We start from the raw sequence: 20,483 nt of genomic DNA on the forward strand, positions 1-20,483 counted from the left end.
ATTCTGAAATTTCTTATATACCCTATATTAGTACTTATCATGCCCAGTATGAAAACTTAGTCACGACTGCATTTAGGAATTGACCGAGCAAAATTAAATAAGAAACAAATGTTTTTGATCAACCCTGCATCAATAAAAGTTGCACATGATTTGCAACTTTGAAAAAATACTGTACAGATTGCGTGCATTTTTGCGATAATAGCACGTATATATTCAAGAAAATATAAGTATTTTCTATAAAAATTCCAGTTTTCATGGCATGATGTTTGCTCATAACATGCTGTGTTTCTAACCATTTTTTTTACAAAATTTACAAAAAACACGACGCTATACGTGAGACATACTATATAGTAACTTATGTGAAACTTAAATGTGACAAATCATTATTAGATGAGATATGAGTATTTTTAGTAGATGATTGTTAATTGCGCATGAGCAAGAAATACAAATTTTATATTTAATAATTTGATTGCCAGATATATATTGCGCAGCTTATATAAAAATTATAGCTGAATGTCATGAAAATTCAGAAATACGTATGCGATATTGTGAGCTGTAGTTTCGAAACTTGCTGAAAGTAACTGAATAACTGAATAAGAGATTTTTCACAATTTGGTATACGATTATTTGCTGTTATTTCATTTTTGACTTCAGTTTGTTTATTTTGATACCATACACGCGCCTGTACTAAAACACTTCTCTTACATAGCATCAGACAAGCATCTTCACTCATTCGCATAATGCTGTGGAGTTATTCTCGAAATAATCGTATACCGATATGTGGAAAATCCCTTATAATTCAGTAACTGTTACTTTCAGCAAGTTTCAACAGCTCACAATATCGCATATATCTTTCCAAATTTTTACTACATTCAACTAGAAAATTTTCATACATAAGTTGCACTATATATATATATAGCAATCAAATTATCAAAAATAAAACATTTTTTGCGCATAGGCGGAGATAGGCTTGAAAGTCTGAGGGGGCACGGCCATTATTGCTAGGGGAGGCATGATGATGGTGATGATGTCAATTCATATATACACATATACATTAGATCAGTCGACTCCACCTTTGACGCTGGGGAGGGGGCAATGCTCCCCCATGCCCTCCCCGGTATCTCCGCCCATGTTTTTGCGCATGCGCAATTAATAACCATTTACTAAAACTACTCATATCTCATCGATTAATAATTTGTCACATTTTAAATTTCTAAACAGTATGTCTCATGATAGTGCCATATTTTCTGTAAATTTCGTAAAAATTGGTTGAAAACCCAGCATGTTATTAGCAAAAATCACGTGATGAAAATTTGAATGTTTTAAAAACATTTATATTTACGTGAATATGCACAGTAAGTAGTATTGCACAAAGTTAGTAAAATATCTTTTGCAAAGTTGTAAGTCATTTGCAATTTTTTCTGATGCAATGTTGATTAAAAAAATTTGCTTTTCTTATTTAATTTTTTTTCGGTCCCCTAATTCAGCGTTTCTCAACCTTTTTTGACTCGTGGAGCCCTTTCTGGTTTGTAATTTCTGCGGCAAAGCCCTCTGTAGGCCTATTTTTCATTTATTCATCAAAGTGAAATTACTGATTTATTTATATTATTTAAAATATTTTTTTTTCTAACTTACTGGGTTTTTTTCTCGAGCTGCCGTGGAGCCTCTGGAGAGTGCCCAAGGGATCCCCTAGGGCTCCGCGGAGCAGCTGTTGAGAACCACTGCCCTAAATGCACTCGTGATTAAATTTTCATACTGGGAATGACGAGTACTAATATAGGGTATATATGATCGAAATTTCAAAACGATTCGCCCAGTACTTTTCTAGAAACTTGAGAAAAAAATGTCTTGACTCCAAAAAGTACAATGACTTTTGGAAGCGTAAGTGTACAAAAATATTGAAGCACTACTGCAGGGGGCATTACTTTCAGATTTTGTTATGTAATTATAAGAAGTGTTTTCGTAACGGTAATGAATCTTTTCTTCGGGAAATTACGGTAATATTAAATAGCACTCACGTATTTCAAATAAAAAATTAGAATCTCAGTGGTTCATAGCATTGTTGTTAGCCCTTTTTTCTGGTTCTGAAAGGTTGAGAGACGTTGTTCTTATTGTCATTGTAAATATGCCTGAAATTTTCTTTTGGTTATTATTTTAAATAATCAAACTCTTGACTTGTGTGATAGGATTGCCTTATCATATCATTATCAGTTATTTTCCATCGCAGAAAAATATTTGGAAAATAAGTGAATCGTGTTTCTGTAACCACGGTATCTTCAACTAAACATTACTCATATAGACTTTTCTTAAATCTCAGTACATATTTTTTTCCCCTATCAGTGAAAATCAAAACTGTGGAACAAAACTGAAGAACGAATCTATAATAAGTTTTCATTTACGAGTAGTTAACATTATCCATAGATCTTTCAAAGAAATAATGGCGTGGAAAGTCTTATACAAAAGGTGTGGAAAACGTGGGGTTTACAAACTCTCACATGGGTCAGTCTGATACATTCGAGGTCCGCAAATGAAAAAAAGGTATTACAATAAATCAAAATAAGGATATAGTAAATGAAATTAAATGAAAAAAAGATATTTTAAATTACCTGTAAGTTAAGAAAACTATTAATTTTGATTAATCTTATGCACTAATCAAAACAAATTTATCGGTGTTTTTCGTTCCATACTTGGCTCTCAAAGTAGTAATTTAGCTCTTGTATGGCCAGCGGCGGTAATTCTACGTGAAGTTAGCTAGTGGACCAAAAGGTTTGTGCACCCTTGATCTGAAACAGCATTTCTCCACCTATTGTCCGTAGACAGACTCGATAATTCAATTCTAACTTAATGAAAAATTATTCAGTTTATTAATATCCATATGGATTAAAATAAAAATTGCACCCCCCATACTTAGGTTTATTAAACCTCATCAAGGAAAATGCGATAAATTATGATCCCAAATACGAGATATCACTCTAATGGAAGCCAAAAAATTCAATTTACGACGAATTTGCTAATTACTGTTGAATGGGTGGGGGGAAGATAAAGGGCTGTTACAAGTCGCAGTAAATAAAAACAAAAATGTATTTGACGGAAAACATTCGACGAAAAAAACCATTCAAATGACTAAAATGGCATTTCATTGAAATAGATAAGAGGATCTGGATGCGGTAGTAATACGAAAGTCACCAAAATTGTCATCAAAAAACGTTCCCATGTGTCGGCAAAATCCCCGATCATGGTAAAAATCGCTGGAAAATTGAGGAAAGAACGTTCAACCAGACAAATATGTCAGTTGAATAATATTTGTAGACACAAAAATTATGGGCCTATAATGATCACAATAACTAATGAAAACACTGTTTGTTCACGATTTTAGTGAACATTACTAATTTGGAAAAGCATCATCGGGACAAATACATGAAAATTCAGAACAAGCATAAATACAGGTATGTCTCGTAATACGGGATACTAACGGCCCGTCGAATTGTTTCAAACGTTTTTACTGGTCCTCGGGTTCGCAAGGGTTGAGAAACGCTGATCTAAAACAATGCTTGAGATCTCTTCAATACATACTTTTAATTAAATAAAATACTGTAAAGTCATCATTCTTCACGTAATTATAATTTTCCTGTATACATTTCAACTGGAATACTCACATTTTCGTTAATTTAATCTGTATTGAAAATCATTTCTTTATAGTGGATCTTACTATGAAGCGAAGGGTCTTTGTTATATATGGACACTCCTCTCATTGAAACAGATTAAATTAAACAAACAAAAACCACACTCTTTACTTTTTCTTACTGTTCAATAACGCGTTAATGTCTCTTAAAATTTGTCTTACAAACTAAAGTTAAAGAATTCAATCCTATAAGATTATCCTTCAAAAAAAATAAATTCTAGAAATAACTGTTTCACAACACGGCATCATTTAAATATTTATTCTCTTAAACTTAAACGGAAATTTTAGAAGTGTACTTCAATCATTATATTGAACAGAGCCTGGCAAATCCTAGGTGCCAACCCTACATCCTTAGCAATGCCCTAGGCTAGGATCTTTAGCTGGCCTCCATAGTAAATTAAAAATGTAAAGGGGGAAAAAAACAGAAAATGGATAGGTCTCATGCCCCCCCCCCGGGAACCCTGTTAGCTCTGTCCTTGTGGGGGGGCTATGCTGCACCTCCTAGAGATAGAAGGCCTTCGCAAAGGTTGCCAAAAACGTTATTCAGACTACCTAGCAAGTTTGCCACATTTTGAAACATAGCATCCTATTTCGTTTCTTCTTATTTTGACGTAGAATCTTCCTGATTGGCTCACAAATACAGCATAGTGATTGAATGTGGGGGGCATAGAAATCACCAATTCTGAGCCCGATCATTTCTTTTCCGCGCAGCGATGATACTGGCACGAGCAGGGAATTTTTTCCCTGAATATTCTGAGGGAAAATGAACTACCTGCTGACGTCCCAAGCAGCGTGCGGAGGCCTTCTATCTCTAGGAGGTGCTGGGTTATGGCGACTTGTAAATTTGGTATTGGCGCGTAAAGTTTATTTAGTTGTTGTTGCTAGGAGTCAGGACAATACCAAAATTTTCGGAGTTCATATGACGTGTAAAGTGTTCACCATGTGCTGAAATATCCAAAGAAACATTATTTCCTAGTTTTTCTCGGAATTAAAAGATATGCTTAGCTCCAGAAAAATTTGGTGCCTTTCTATTTGTCGAGCCCCGATATTGCAAAAGCTCAATACTTTCACCAACTTTCAATTTGTTCGAGTGACTACGTATAGTTTTCCACATCGACACATAGAACTTAAAACGGTAAAAAATTCAATCATTATACTTCAGGTCTTCGAAAAAATTGATGGCAGATGGCAGCATTATAACAAGCAGTACACAGAAACAAACTTCACATTTGGTTCGCAGCATTTGATGCACAATTCAACATGTACCAATTCGTTAGACCAGGTATCTTCAACCCGTTGCTCGCGAGCACTTGGTCAACGTTCCAATCAAACACCTTATACAAATTGCATTCAAGGATTGAAATCATATGATGATTTTTGTTTCACATTCACATGTTTCCCACATCAGCCTATCATCGAAGCATTCAATTACCATTAACAATAATCATTATTTTAAACATGTAAGAAACAAGACATCAAAATAATCAAAAAGTTATCATCGATATTAAAAAACCGAATATCTTTATTACGTATCTATAATACACATACTAATAAAAAAACATTGAAACGAATTTTTTCTTTACAAAAAACGTCAAATACTACCTCTGATATGAGATCCAAAGGAAAAAAATTCGAGAAAATTGCAGCACGTGTTTCAAACAAGGACCATAACCAAGTAAAAAAAAAATCTAGTAAAATTTGTATAACGTTGCAAATGCACGTACGTATTTTATAAAACAATTCGATTTGTTTTTTTTTTATCTTACACGAAGGCAATATCAGATCATTTTCCATCCAGAAAATGAGCAAAGTAGAAAAATATTGTCAAAGCAAATACAAGCCCAAGCCTTGAGAAAACTCTATGATGCCCATATGATTTGTTTATCTTCAAGCTCATATACCATATCTTATATGATATTAAATCATTTTTTGCACAGAAACCTTCCCAGTCATATCATATCGCCGTATATCTAGGCTTTAAATTATTATAAAAATCACACTAAAATAATAGGATTCTCATTAAGATTTCGTTATGGTAAAACCATTTGTGGTGTTAGCAGAATAAAAATAATGCAATCGATGCAAAAATATGTCATAACGCGGTTCTAAATAATAAGATTCATGCACAGGGGCATCAGAAGCTGAAAAGAACAATGGGAAGGGGGTAGAAATTCAATGTATCATCACATTTTTGTCCACCAAATTCATGGCGAAGGTATAAGATACATCAAATGTATCTCAAGAACATGAACTTATGGATAGGTGACTCACTTATACAGTAGAGTTTTGATAACTCAACACATGTAACACTCTTGCAGGTGGCACGATACTAAATTTGATGGAGAGAATCTTCGGGAACTCAACGTAAGATGTATAAGCCCTATCTTAAGTCAAGTACAATTTGTACCGTGTTTTATCACAGCTAATTTTTTTTTAAATTCCCCTGCATTATATAGTCAGTTCAGAAATTTTTTACAAAATATTCCTCTCATATATTTTTCCAATTCTTCATTTCATTGTTTTTTGTCGTTTATCGGTCGAAAATAGTCCCTCACGCTTTGGGGGTAAGGTCACTTTCCACTGTTTGGAATGAAAAAACTCGACCTGTGGACCATGAAAATTACATATAAGTATTGATGATATCTGAAATTTTTGAGCGAGAGATGGTTGAGTAAGCTATATTGAAATTGTTAAGAAAGAACAAACAAGTTTCCCAAATTTTTCACAATTGCACTGCTCATTCACAAATAAAAAATATTTCGGAATATTATAATTTTTCACCCTAATTTTAATTCAAAAAATATTCATAAAAAAGATTGCAGGTAACAAATGTTTTTTGTTAATTTATAGATGATTGAATTTAACTGTTCAATCATATATAGGTACATAAACGATGTTTAAAATTGTGAGAGCAGGATCTTAAATTGACCTTGCTAACTTGATATTAGCTTAACCACTTGAAGTGCTGATTTATTTTCAGGTAGCACTGCTCAAACATACAATTTCATGGACTCATCATTTTAGTTGAAGAGGTTAAGTAGACATGTTCATTAGTACCCTTGGGGTGTCGACTTATCATGATTCCACTGTGTAAGGTCAGATGTCACCTTGATCCCTTTTAGAAAAGGTAGTTATCACCTCTCTCCCTAGTGCTAACTGTATGTAAGTAGTGTTAACTACAGCTCAATTTAGTTCCCCTTTCTGTTGAAAACAACCAAATCCTATGGGCCACACAATCCAACAAGATATTTCTTATTTACATTCTACAGGTGCAAGATTGAAAAAAAAAAGAACATGGAGAAATGAGATTGCGATGAATAAAACGTGTAAAAAAAATACAACATACAAACAGACACATATGTATATATTTACAAACTTACATGTTGGCCGAATACTTTTTCTATGATTGTATAAAGTAAAACATTGAATTGTATAAAGGATAAAAATATCTATATTCGTGAAACCAAAACAACGTGGCTTCATATAAAAAATAATTGAGAGAAAAACGATGATAGATCATGGTATAGTTGAATTATATCATGATTTATAAGGCACTGTGTATTTATTCTGTAAAAATATCCCTCTTTGAGCGAAACTGTAGCCACAAATATCAAATATATGGTAAATATTCCTAATAAGTTTCAAAGTAGAAATATTACACAGGAATAAGAGCCCTATTCACGTCAAATACTCAAGTATCCTATACTCTTTGGCACGACCAAGATCATCATTCGAGCTATTTATATTAGAGATGATATGATAATACAATATTTAAGATAAATGCCATTTTTTTCTCAAATGATTCCATTACTTTGAAATAAAAAACTATGAAGATTATAAAAAAATATATCAAAAAATATAATGACGAAACTTATGGTATAGCAAAACTGAGACTACATAATTTGATTCATATGATAACTCAAAAAGTTTTTAAATCACATGATATTAAAATCCATTCTTGTTTGTTCTGAGTTTTGAAATAAATACTGAAAAGACTGCTTTTATACGACTTCCGACGCATTGAATTTCATAAACAATGCATTAATGAATGACCATACAGACAGTTAATATGATAAAACATGCCAACCTCTACGCACATCAAACAAATTATACACAATTAAAAAAACACATAATTTTCATTTGATTACATCATCAGTTCAAAAGTGCACTTTAAAAAAAAAGCACATCCATCTAACAATAATTTGATGGATAATGAGCAAAATAGATATGATATATGTTCCCATCAGAAACATCATAACTTTTATCATTGATTATTTTTTTTCATAATTGCAACACTGAAAACAAAACAAAACATAACAATCTACAGAATTTTTACACAAAAATGAACAGGACACAAAAACGTGGAAGCAATGTTTTACTTCCCTTGGTTCTTTCTCATTTTGATATTTATAATAAATACCCTCCAATATAAAACGCATCCACATTTCTCGTAATGTGGTTCAGTTTCCTATGAACTCTTGGACCAATTGTTGAATTAGTTCATAATAAAAAAGAATTTTTGAGAACCGTCCAAAGATGAACATCACAAAGTACAAAAATTAGATTCCATTCGAATGGCAGGAGCAGCATAACGACTGCTCTTATTCGGCATATTGTCCATGGCTTTTTCAGTCAAAAATAATGCATCACAGCTAAATTTTCAGACAAGTCACAGTTTTCTTCTTTTTTTGTTCTCTGGAGGCATTAATAGTCCACAATTGCAAGAAAATTCTTTCACAACAATCCATTCGAACCTGTGACATTGCCATTCCTGCATCAGAGAAAAACCTATAATGTGACTTATTTCTTGATTACAAGAAAAATTGTCTCATCTGTCTTCCCTAGAAAATAACTAGAGTTTTTGATATTGTATGACATCTCACACAATTATTTCTCGAATGATGCGCCTGGACCTTGAGTTAGGTGTTGAATAGCCGCTCTCTAAGCTCTCGTCAAAGCACATCGAGTTATGATGGACTTTCTCATCGTCCCTCAGGCTGTACGGATCAGGGAGGCCGCTGACATCATAATAAGGGGAGCCTATAATCAAAGAGAATTAAAATATTAGAACTTGTTGGACTCATTATCTATGCATTGCAATATATGTTTATAAAAAAGTTATAAAAAAAATAACATAACAACAGAGTAAGATATAATGAGCATAAAAACTTACGCATATGTTCCCTATTTTTCATGTTCATGATGTCCTCGTTCACCGGTTTGTAATCATTGCCATGGAAGTATTCATTCACCATCTCTCCTTCAAAAGGATAGTAAGAGCCATCTGGAGGAAGATCGTTCGATTTCATCATCATGTTCATATTCATGTTCATGTTCATGTTCATATGGCTCTCTGGACCCAACATATCACGATCATTGTAGAGCATTCCTGTGAGAATAAATTGTAGGTGAAGTTAATTCAGTACAAATTAACTGATCACAATATAATTAATTCATTTCTTGTTCAAAAAACAGTTCCATTACCTGTACATTTCTCATGAAACTCTTATAAGAGCTATTTCTCAGTTTCTTATTCTTCACTCCTTAATTAATAACTAATCTCAACCTACCCTTGGGCCACATGGAAACAGTTAACTTTAAAAAAACTCATTGATTACACAATAGCTTACCGTGGTCAGGTACTCCTCCAGGACACATGTGGTTATTGGGATTATCTGGCATTGGTGGCATATAAATGTTAGGCTTGTTTGGAGCATCAATAACATCTCCGTGTTTAGTCAGATTTTCCTCGGAGTAATATGGCAAAGTCACTGGCTGTGGGCTCACACTAAAAATTAGAAAGCAAGGTGAATAAATACAAAATTGGATCAAAATTTGGACAAGAAATTTTTTTCGACTGAGTAAAAAACTGTGCACATTTGTCATGAACACGCATATACTTGAACTTACTTCAGAGATTTTACTTCTTGCTTCTTTTTCCCTATTAAAAAAAATAATAAATGAACATAAGAATTTCTTTCAATAACAAAAATTTATGTCAAACTGATCCACAAAATTTTTAGAGATGATATAAAAATAATCTTCTTCCTTAAATCTAATCTTGGTACATTTTAAAAATAGATTATGCAGTTGAATTTGATTAATATCAGAAATGAAAAAAGAAATTAAAAGTCTGAATACTGATTTACACGACTGCTGTCGTGTAAATCAGTGAAAGAAAGCTTGATAAGAAAATATGGTAATTAGAAGTAGAATGTGGATCTATGCAGGGTCGTAACTATGATTTTTGCCGATTGGGACAAACATTATTTTGCCGCCGCCCTCTAACTGTAAAATTTGATAATTTTATAAGTGTTCTTTGTTCCTGACTAAAACTGCTACCCCCTAAATTTTGCTGCAGGGGGCAGTTGCTGCTCTTGCCCCCACCCCCACTAATTCCATAATACCTGGATCTATGTATAGAATTATATTCATCTAATTATAAGCAGAGGTATATTTACAGGGATAGATTATAGATTTGAAGCCCAGGGTAGGAAGTTGAGATGGGCAGCAAAATTTGAGAATAGGTAAAGAAAATTAAAAGGAACCACATAAATCTTCCTCTATGTCTATAACTATTCACTTCTCGTTAGTTTGCGCCAAACAATGACAAATGACCAACAGTCAAATTCCATCCTATAATTTTACATCACACGTGCCTCTTATAATTTCGTTTTTTAATTTCCTTGATTACTTTTTAGTTTCAGACAGAGAGATGTTAATTAGACGTTTTTGATCTAAAATTCTCAATATGGCATAAAACCAAGGCATGATGCTAAAAGCATTCAGAGAAGTGGTTCAATTCTATTCTCAAACTCCACAAGGAGCTACATTATCTTCATCACAGTTTATTCGTAGCTCCCCAGAATAGTTTTTTTTAACTATTTCACACAGCACTGAAGAGAGGCACACATTAATATTGCTGGCTCACTGTTATACCCCCCTCCCCCAACAAAAATTGATGATTACTCGTGCTAATTCCAATTCGCTCACAAAAAGCCTTCATCTTTTCATACCAATCAATACCAAACTAAACATGGTTTTGTAGATGTCTCCTTCAGCCACGATCTTGAATTAATTATCCTCATATTAAGCAAGTTTTACTGTATTTTGAAATTACATAAAGTATATTTATTGCATTGCATTCATTGCATTATGAACACATTCAATGTGCAAGTTTTTAGTGATATATCTATGTGTCTGTTAAAACTAATTCAGCATTTAAGTAGAGTAATTTCCAGGGAGTACATAAGACACATATTCTCCCTTAAAAAACAGAATATGTTGAAATGTCTATTCGGCTGGTATTTTTATTTGATTAAGTGCTCGAAAAACAGCAGTACATCATAGGCGTTCACTCACTGAATATTACTATTTTAGTTTATTGTAGTAAGTCATTGCAATTTACAATACTAATACATACCCTTGTTTCCTCTCTTGCACCAAAATACGCAGAAAAGAATTCCAAGTATCAACACTGATAAGGCACCAGCAACAGCAATAATGAGAAACATGTTGTCTAAGGTAGCTGCACCTGCTGTCTCTACTGTTCGAGGTGATGAATCTACATAATCAATATAAAACACCAATTAATGACACAAAATCAAGATATTATCTCCAATAATTACTACAGTAAAAACCTGCCTATAACGATACTGAGGGGACCTAGAAAAAATATTATTATAAAGTTGTACCAATATAGACAATCTTAGCATTTGCACTATTAGGACTTCCACAGGAACCAAGGGAAATATCTTTATGGCCAGTATCATTATACACAGGTTTCACTGCATTCAGTAATGTTAACTGATCAGTATTACTTATTGAGTAAAACTTCATTAGGACATACCATCAAACGGACTAGCAATTTTCGCATCGCCACACCAGGAATCATTACTTTGAAGACACAGAGATACTCTCACGTCACTGAAGCTACGAGGGGCCGGCTGAAGGTATACCACTTGCTCTGGACTTTTGATCTCAATGAACTTGAGAAATACCCACTCCTCTTCATCACCATATCTTACCTCAACCTGAAACCATTATATATATATGGTCATTAGCAAGAATAATAAAGTATCACATATTTGTAGCATGTGGAATATGTTTTTAAAAGCATAGATACATGAATATATATATTTTTTAATTATTAATTTAGCTTTGATTTCTGTACTTAGCAGCAGTTTGAAACATTGCTTACCTTTGCAAAGAGAGGTACGGGGAAAAAATCAACACTGAATGTCAAATCGCTTGATTCCAAGTCATAATGAGCATCTAAAGCTCTTGGCATATCTGAAAGAAGACAACAAATATACTATGAATGAAATGTCATAATTATATGGGTGCAAATCAAATACTATGCGCAAATTAAGATTAGTTGGCTTAGTTCAGTGGTTCCTAAATAGTTTGAAGTGACACTTCATGGGTGTTGCAAATACGCCAAGTGTGCTGAGAGCTATTTAGGGAAGGGGGATGACATAGCAATTACTTATTAGAATAGTGTTTCTCCCCAACCAGTGTGTCAAAGCCTTTAAGATCTTAACAAAGTTCCTCACCATTAAGGGAATATCCTGTGAAGTATTTGATCTTATTCCGCCAAGAGTGCCACAAATGTAAAACGTTTTAGAGCATTTAAACCATTTTAGAGAAAAATGGATTAAGTTCTGTTCGATGGTCTCAGCTGTTCTCTATTCTTAGAGATTTGTCTCACTTCCGTTTAGAAAAAAAGAGAGAGAAAAGAACACAATCTCCTACCCACTTAAAGCTTATTCATTCATACTCATCAGGCACACTTTAGAATCGGAACCCCGTTGTGTTTCTGAGAGACAACACAGATCTCTTGAAATGGAGATAGGCAGTGACCATTTTGTGTGTGTGTGAACAAACCTTAAATCAGTCATAAACCATTTAATGGAGAATTTTTCGAGTTTTCTACAGTGCTAATGTAAGATTCTCAGAATGAATTTCTACAGAATGAGTATTATTTCACCAATTTTATGAAATTCGAATGTAAAAATTTGTATAAATTAAACAATAAAACATAAATGAAACTCACCTCTAAGGCTAGCTGTTAAGGGAAGAGAAAAAAAGAAAAAATTATTAGAAAATGCTATATGACATCCAAATCAGAATGCTTATTAATAATTAATTGATTCTCATTATGATTGATTACTGATTAACTAATCTTTTGTTGATGAATTTTTTGAGCTCTCAAATTTTAAAGTTAAAAAAAAAGTATAAAAACAAAATTTTTAGGAAGAAAATTTAGCCATTTATTTTTATTATGTGAATCCAGCCTATAATGCTTTCAAAAATCTTTTAACAGAAAAAGTTTGCAGCCTGAAATTTGCTTCAAATGGGAAATCTCAATGCATATTAGTAAAAGTTGGGACTACAAAAACAAGTCATACTAAGTGGGAAAATGCTCTAAGTGAAAACATAAGCAGGATTCACTGTCTATGAAATATGAGCTATAATATGTAATAATATAATTAATGTAATATTATAACATAATATAACATATCAAAAGGTTTGATATGAAACTCACGTTTCGTTTTAACCATGATTTCTTCCGAATACTGACTATGACCTCTAGGATTTACAGCCAAGATTTTGAACTTGTATTCTGATTCAGAATATAGGCCTAAAAAAGACATAAAATATCATTAAAGCATTTAATTTTGGAAAATGAGAATATAATTTTATTGTGAATAGATGCTCCAATTACATGCATAGAGACTTACCAGTAATTTCACAAATGTGTTGTGTGCGGCAGGATTCATTTCTCGCTTTTTCTCCTCCTACAGTAATAACATATTCTGTGCTGGCAAAACCTCCATTGAAACCCGGAGTCCACCTGAGAGTTATTTTATCTGAGCTGACGTCAACAACTTCTATGTTAGTAGGCTTTTCTGGAACACCTGCAATCAGAGAAAGAAAAAAAATTAAATCATTTACTATTATCGCTAATACCTCATGACTGAAATTGCGACAAATAGGTACGGTACATGCTGCTCATTTTGATCACATCTGTATTCAGAGTTTCTGATAACAAATAGCTTATTAACAACTATATCCAAAAAAAAAAATGTATGATGACCATACTTCTCGTTTGGTCAAACAGGAGGTATGGAAATGGAACAATTCAGTTTTCATTTTCCACATATAACAGATTTCAAAATATTGAATCATGCATTTTTTTTTTTCAATTTTTTAAAACAGATTCCTCCTTCCTCCTCTTCCCCCCCCCCCCCCAGAGTGAAATTTCTTTCTTTTACTCAGAAATAGTGAGAAATTAGGATAGAATGGTCTAATGCATATATATTGCGGTACTTTTTATGATGTCTAGTATGTTCTACTGCTTGTGAAAGTCTTCCGGTCAAGGAACTGTGAATGTGGTCAGTTGAAAGATACTGGCCATGAATTCACAATTGAAGAAAGAACCCTTTTTTTTTTTTACCTTACCTTTTATATAGGAAAGAAATTGCAGAAGAAGCGCTACATGCACATGGAGCATGACGCCTACTAGGTTCAATCAGGAAATAGTGAAGCGAGTACGAAAAATTTTTGTCACTAAGGGACCCTTCTGACCTTCTACAGTCTTGCAGATTGGTAACAATAACTTATACGTAGGGGGAAAAGTAAGTCTGGTTAAACCTTAGCTTCAAAACATGCAAAAATAAAAACCTTTGACAAAAAGTCCTGATATAACTATAAACAAAACAACTTTTTTCTCATGTTATGATATTGGTCTGTTCCGTATTTTGCAAAAATGATAACAATGCCAGAATGATAATATCATCCATGATTCTAATTAGCAGCATCTACTGTATAAGCTAAAATTCATTTAACATAGTTGATGAGAATTATTAATACCTTTCTCCACCAACTTGATGATGGTTTTCTTGTCTCCGTCAACTTGATTCCAAGCTCTGCATGTATACTCCCCGTAATCATTTTCAGATATATCTTTAATCGAAAGAATTCCAACATATGTATCGCCGCCAATGTCTGTCATATTAGTTCCATAATTGCCATAGCTGTCAATCACTCGTCCATAATGATACCACTCAAAAGAAGGTTTAGGATAGGCTTGCATAATACACTTGAGGACAGCTGTCTCTTTGACATCAAATGCCACCTTATTGTAGCTGTGCTTTACAATTGGCGAATCTGAAAATTACAAAGAAAAAAAACATGAATTTGTTTTCCCCAGATATCTCTATTATGTGAATAAAGGGTGCTCAACCTTCATGAGAGTGCAGGCTACTTGATCAATTTGGAAATGTGTCATGATCTGTAAACGTGGCACCCACTTAAGCGATCTGGAAATTTGCTCAGACAGATTGGATGATCTAGAAATGTGGCATAGGTCATTTAAATGATCAGGGAATGTGACGTGAGTCGTACCTTAAATGGTCTTTAATGTGCATGAGCAGGTTGAGTGATCTGGAAATGTGACGCTGCTTATTTAAATGATCTGGAAATTTGGCATGAGCCACTTACATGGTCTGGAAATATGCCATGGGTGGGTTGAGTGATCTGAAAATGTAACACAAGCCACTTGAGTGAATTTGGTAACCTTTCATGGGCCACTTGAGTGGTTTGTTGCAGATCACACTCAAATAGAATGTTTCATGTGATTTTCAATTTCCTATGCACTTTTGCACAGCAATATGGAGAAAATGAAGATATATATATATATATATCATATTTTTACATGGGGTGATCAATCTGTGTTTGAATTTAATGAGATTTAAACCACAATCCCCAATCCCATTGCAGGAAGCTCCCATTCAAAAAATTAGAAAAAGTAGGAAAATGCAGGGATAAAAAGTAGGATGGGGGAAGAGTACCCCCCCCCCCAGACAATATAATCATAGAATAATAAAAAAAATTTCCATTGGTTTCTTTTCCCATAGCACTGTATCAGTATTCTATATAAGACTGAGAGAGACTCAAGTTAACGCAAGATTTCTTTTCTGTTCTCCTCACAATATAAATTATATATATATAATTTATAATGTGAGGAGAATGACACTCCTTCGAGAGACCACTTTCAAAAGCACAGTACAAAATGTGTATATTACAAGCTCCGATGTAAATAATTCAAGGTGAATCGAATGGTTTTACTGCGTTGCCATCCCTTTTTACATTTTATTGTTCAATACCAGTGTAATCGTTTTTGAAAAATGAAGGACTTTCATTTCTAGCTCTTTGTTGAGTATTGTATACATTGTTTATGCCTCTGCATGCCCTAAAAATACAGAAGACAATTGAATGCTTTTGGGTAGCATCAGAATCACCAAAGCTAGAATAAGCCTATGTATCCAACTGCTTTGTTAAGGCAAATGTACCGTAATTTTGAATGATGAATGTTAGTTTATGTCCGAAACCATGAAAAGTAAATATAAAATTATTTTTTCTCCATCCAGACAGAAGTTTTTAATGACTACTCTACTTTTTGAACCCTCAAACTAAGCAAATGAACAATCAGTAAACCAAATGGTTCACATATGCCCCCCCCCCCCCCAAATAAACTTGGAAACAATGCAATTTCTGCTTTGGCGGAATAATTAATTTTGATCTACAACATTTGTGCTATTTGGCAATATATCGATGATTCCCTGCTCAATTAAAACCAATTATATGAATTTTGTAGATGGAATTTGGTAGAAAAAGTAGTAAAAGTAGGAAGAGTGGGCGCCCTGTCATTGGCATCCACAATGAAAGAGCACAATATGGGACAACCACTCTCTTCCTCCAAGCAATACTTGTATAAAAATGATTCAGTTAATTATTACAAAATTATTTTTGAGGTCGCAGGCCATATTAGATGAGTCCGAGGGCCACATTTGGCCCTCACAGAATCAAATTTCTGATTCCAAAAGCTAAGAGTGTCATAAATTATGGGCTTACGTTCAACTTTCAATATCATGTCGGAAGTTGTCTCTCCAAAACCATTGTCATAAGAACATGTATATTTCCCACGATCAGCAGATGTGAGTCGTTTATTTTTGCGATCCCTTCCTTCAAATGCCAAGGTACTCTGCACAGAGTTGACGTTGTTATCTTCGATGGTGTTAGTTGTCGTGATCTTGAAGTAGCCATTGTCACTGGATATGGCCTTGCCGTTATGCAACCACTGTATCTGGGGCTTGGGCTTGCTGCGTGCTCGACAGGTGATGCTGAAATCATCTTCCATACTCTCTTTCCTGATAATCTGAGGTCTGAGTGGAATCGTGATCGATACTGGCTCTGAAAAATGCAAAGATGCAAACAATAAATGCATATTGATACCTAAAAAACCATTTCTGACCATAAATATGGAATATAACGTGTTCATCAACATCTCATCATGTACATTAACATATCTCAATGCATGCACAAAAAATGTATTTGATCTGACAATATATTACCGTATACTGTGAGATAAGCTGAAGCTATCGTTCCATATCCTAGACTATTCTGCGTCTGGCAATAATACTGTCCCTCGTGACTAACATGGGCTGAGATGAGAGTGTAATTAGACTGGCGACTCAGTTCAACTTTCTCTTGGCCTTCCCTCCACCAACGGTATTCTGGTGCTGGATATCCTGGGGGACTGGCACTGCAGGTCAATGTGAATGGTTTGCCGGCAACTGCTTCGAGTTGTGCTGGGTATATCATGGTTTCACCAGGTTTATCTGAGATCAAAATATTGAAATTATTTTCCTATTTCCAATAAATGAGTGCAAATGTGACACAAAAAATATCAAAAACTTAAAACTTGAATTAATTTAAAATCAAATTGAAACTCACGTCTGACATGCAAGACAACAGATGCATTCCCGCTGAATTCTTTCTGCATGGATGTACCAGAGGGTCTTGCAGTGATTGTGGCTCTGCATGTATATCTACCAGCATCATCAGACGAAACACTTTCCAGTCTGAGTGTGTCTCCTCTCTGACGGAAGAACGATGCATCGTCTTTCATCCATTCGATAGTGTGAGGCTGAGGGTATGAAGCGACATTGCATTTCACTGCTAAGGATTCGCCCAGAGACACTTCTTTTTCGGGCAGCAAATTCACGTTTGGGCCATCTGTTCGAAAAGGGATAAATGCCACATTTTGTAAGTTTTTGTCAATTAATCAAACTGATGACACTTCATTCAACCAGTGCTTTACATCTAAGATTAGTCGGGGGGAAGATGTGAAAAAAACAGCGACTTACAAATGACTGCAAGCTCAAGATTGACTTTGGCGACATCTCCGATACCATTTTCTGCGGTGCATGTGTAGATGCCACTATCTGAAGGCTTCACGGATGGGATGGAATGATTGGCAGTGTGAGAGAGGAGTTGTCCGGATTTCAACCATTTGATCATTCGCACCGGAGGATTGGCAGTAACATGGCAAGCAAGATTGGCATCGTTGTTACTCATTATCCTCAATGGGTTGTACGGGCCTACTGTTATTCTTGGAGAATCTAGTAAGAAAAACAAAATAACCTTAAATTATTATATATTCAAGTTACAATTTTTACAAAAATATTTTCATCTTGATTGAAAATTCTATCCATTTTATACATTATCTGTGTGTACTCATTGTGTCTAAGTAACTTACAAAATCTGAGTGTATTCCGTAAGTTTATAGCGAAAAATATCGCAAATTAAATATGGTTTCATTGAAAACAAAACTTGGCAGGGGGATAAGAAAAAAAAAAACGAAACCTGAAACAAAAATGGGATAGCTTTTGGTGCTGCCATCTATGATTGACTTTAAGCGGCAGTAATATTAGCTTGAATTAAATACTCGCTGTATACATAAAAAGTATTTTGAATTTAGGCATGATTCTCTTCCACCCCCCCCCCCCCCCATGTAGCGCGGCTCGGCTAGACTTTTTCATAGGCCTCTCTATGTTGAATATAGTGTGAAAAACAAACAAACAAAAATGATAAGAATCATCCCGGACTGCCTGCCCCAGGCCCGGATCCCCGTAATCCGCAGTGAGGGCCATGAATTCAGGGTCTCCATAAAAGCAATAAGCAACCCCCTCCCCACACACAAAGGGTGGGGCTGACAGGAATAGATTCTTTTTTTCTTCACACTAAATTCACTATAGAGGGGACCCGTGAAGAATCTTTCTTAGAGACTCGAAAAAGATCTCTGTCTAAGCAGGCCTGCTGCCACGCGTGGATGCAGAGCTAATGAAAAAATTGCATTAATTGCACAGGCAAGAGGGTGGACGTCATAGGCGGAGATAGACTTGGAGGTCTGGGGGTGGGGCGCACGATGATGATGATGATGTCAATTCATATATGCTTATACCATTAGATCAGTCAACTTCACCTTTGACTTTGGGGGCCCCCCACGCCCCCCGTATCTCCGCCCATGGCGGAGGTGGACACTCACTGCCCTGTTCTCCATACACACCCTAGGTGATTACCCCCACCAGTGCCGTCTTAACGCATGGGCCTACCTGGGCACGGCCGGGTGCCCCCTGAGAAGAGAGGGCCTCAAAAAATGCAGTGTGGTTGAACTTGCCAGGTACAAGATAGAAAATTTGCCAGGTTACCAGATTACCAGAATTTGCCAGGTACGGCCTCAGAAAAACCTCTTGGCCCGGGGGGCCCATAATGCCCTTAAGACGGCCCTGCCCCTCACCCTTCCCTCATTCGGGGAGTTTGTATCCTCTTATGCCTGCTGCAGGATGTGGGTGGCCATTAAGTTTGCCCCCCTCCCCAGCTAAAGGCGCCTGAGTATCAATTCACATGCATACTCTCGAAAATCAAAGTACCGAATTTCATTATCACGATACTCCCCCATGTATGTGATACCTCAGGTGAGACCCATGTTTTGATCAGATCTCTCTCTCAGAATGCACTTACATTGTACTCGCAAAACAACTGATGCTTCCATCCTCATCTCTTCTCGGATAGCTCTGTTCCAAACAGCACACCGATAAGTAGCATTGTCATCTTCCATGCGAGGAGAAATCGACAACACGCTGGTAGTGGGTCGATCTCTGGAACCACCTTTCTGAAGCTGGGCCTGAAGAGGTACATCGTCTCTGTACCATTGGATCAACGGATCCGGGCTTCCGCCTTCGCTCATGCAAGATAAGGCGAAAATCTCGCCCTCACGAGCGACGGGCTTCGGTGGAGTAATCTGGGGTGGACCAGGAGGAACTGAAACGAGATTAAAAAGGAAAAAAAAAAAAATCATTGAATATCGAGACGTTTGCAATGCAAAATACATGTAAAAATCATTATGAAGTACAGTCAAATTCGGTTACAACGTCATCACGATTCCGTAAATTCTTGTCGCTACAAAAATGAGGTTGCCGTTTCCGAGATTTTTTGACGAAAATATAATCAGATGCAATTAAATGCTGTTATTTCGGGGGAGGGGGCATATTTGATCGAGAGAAAACGGTAAATTGGGGTCATATGCACTGCACATGAGATATTACCAACTCTCCCCAAAAAATATCTCCAACTACCAGAGAAATCGCCAAATAAAGCTAACGGATAACCAACCCTTGGCGAGAAATACAGTAGTACAAACCATGCAGTGTTTTAAAATGCATTTCAGGGGGGGGGCAGTTAACGTAGCAATAAATTGAGGTGAATATTCAATCTCTCATCTACATTTTTATACCATTTACAAATTAGACGAAAAAAATCTTCAGCGTCTTCTATATTTCACCCAAAAAAATAGGGGAAACGGGACATTTTTATAATGAAAAAAGTCAGGGAGAGTGAAATTGCGGGAAAATATAGCCATGTCCCATATACGGGTCACGTTAACTAGAAGCCT

General features: G+C 35.3%; 1 protein-coding gene across 1 annotated transcript in view; it reads right to left on the reverse strand.

The window, feature by feature from the left end:
• Positions 1-5,186: 5,186 nt before the first annotated feature.
• LOC149087005 (cell adhesion molecule Dscam1-like) overlaps positions 5,187-20,483 on the reverse strand; it is an 84,029-nt gene continuing 68,732 nt past the window's right edge. Inside the window, exons 3-18 of the mRNA XM_089231223.1 lie at positions 19,553-19,852; positions 17,896-18,150; positions 17,483-17,764; positions 17,101-17,367; positions 16,601-16,939; positions 14,558-14,854; positions 13,426-13,602; positions 13,230-13,325; positions 12,738-12,749; positions 11,883-11,974; positions 11,532-11,715; positions 11,106-11,246; positions 9,593-9,623; positions 9,313-9,470; positions 8,856-9,071; positions 5,187-8,722 (exon numbers count right to left, since the gene is read on the reverse strand). Of these exons, the coding sequence (XP_089087349.1) occupies positions 8,562-8,722; positions 8,856-9,071; positions 9,313-9,470; positions 9,593-9,623; positions 11,106-11,246; positions 11,532-11,715; positions 11,883-11,974; positions 12,738-12,749; positions 13,230-13,325; positions 13,426-13,602; positions 14,558-14,854; positions 16,601-16,939; positions 17,101-17,367; positions 17,483-17,764; positions 17,896-18,150; positions 19,553-19,852 (3,008 nt within the window). The 3' untranslated portion in view covers positions 5,187-8,561. The remainder of the gene's footprint in view (positions 8,723-8,855; positions 9,072-9,312; positions 9,471-9,592; positions 9,624-11,105; positions 11,247-11,531; positions 11,716-11,882; positions 11,975-12,737; positions 12,750-13,229; positions 13,326-13,425; positions 13,603-14,557; positions 14,855-16,600; positions 16,940-17,100; positions 17,368-17,482; positions 17,765-17,895; positions 18,151-19,552; positions 19,853-20,483) is intronic.

Source organism: Pholcus phalangioides, unplaced genomic scaffold, assembly GCF_987345545.1.
Source record: "Pholcus phalangioides strain wild (caught in Gottingen) unplaced genomic scaffold, Ppha-v1.0 ptg000004l_1, whole genome shotgun sequence".
NCBI classification, from domain to species: domain Eukaryota; kingdom Metazoa; phylum Arthropoda; class Arachnida; order Araneae; family Pholcidae; genus Pholcus; species Pholcus phalangioides.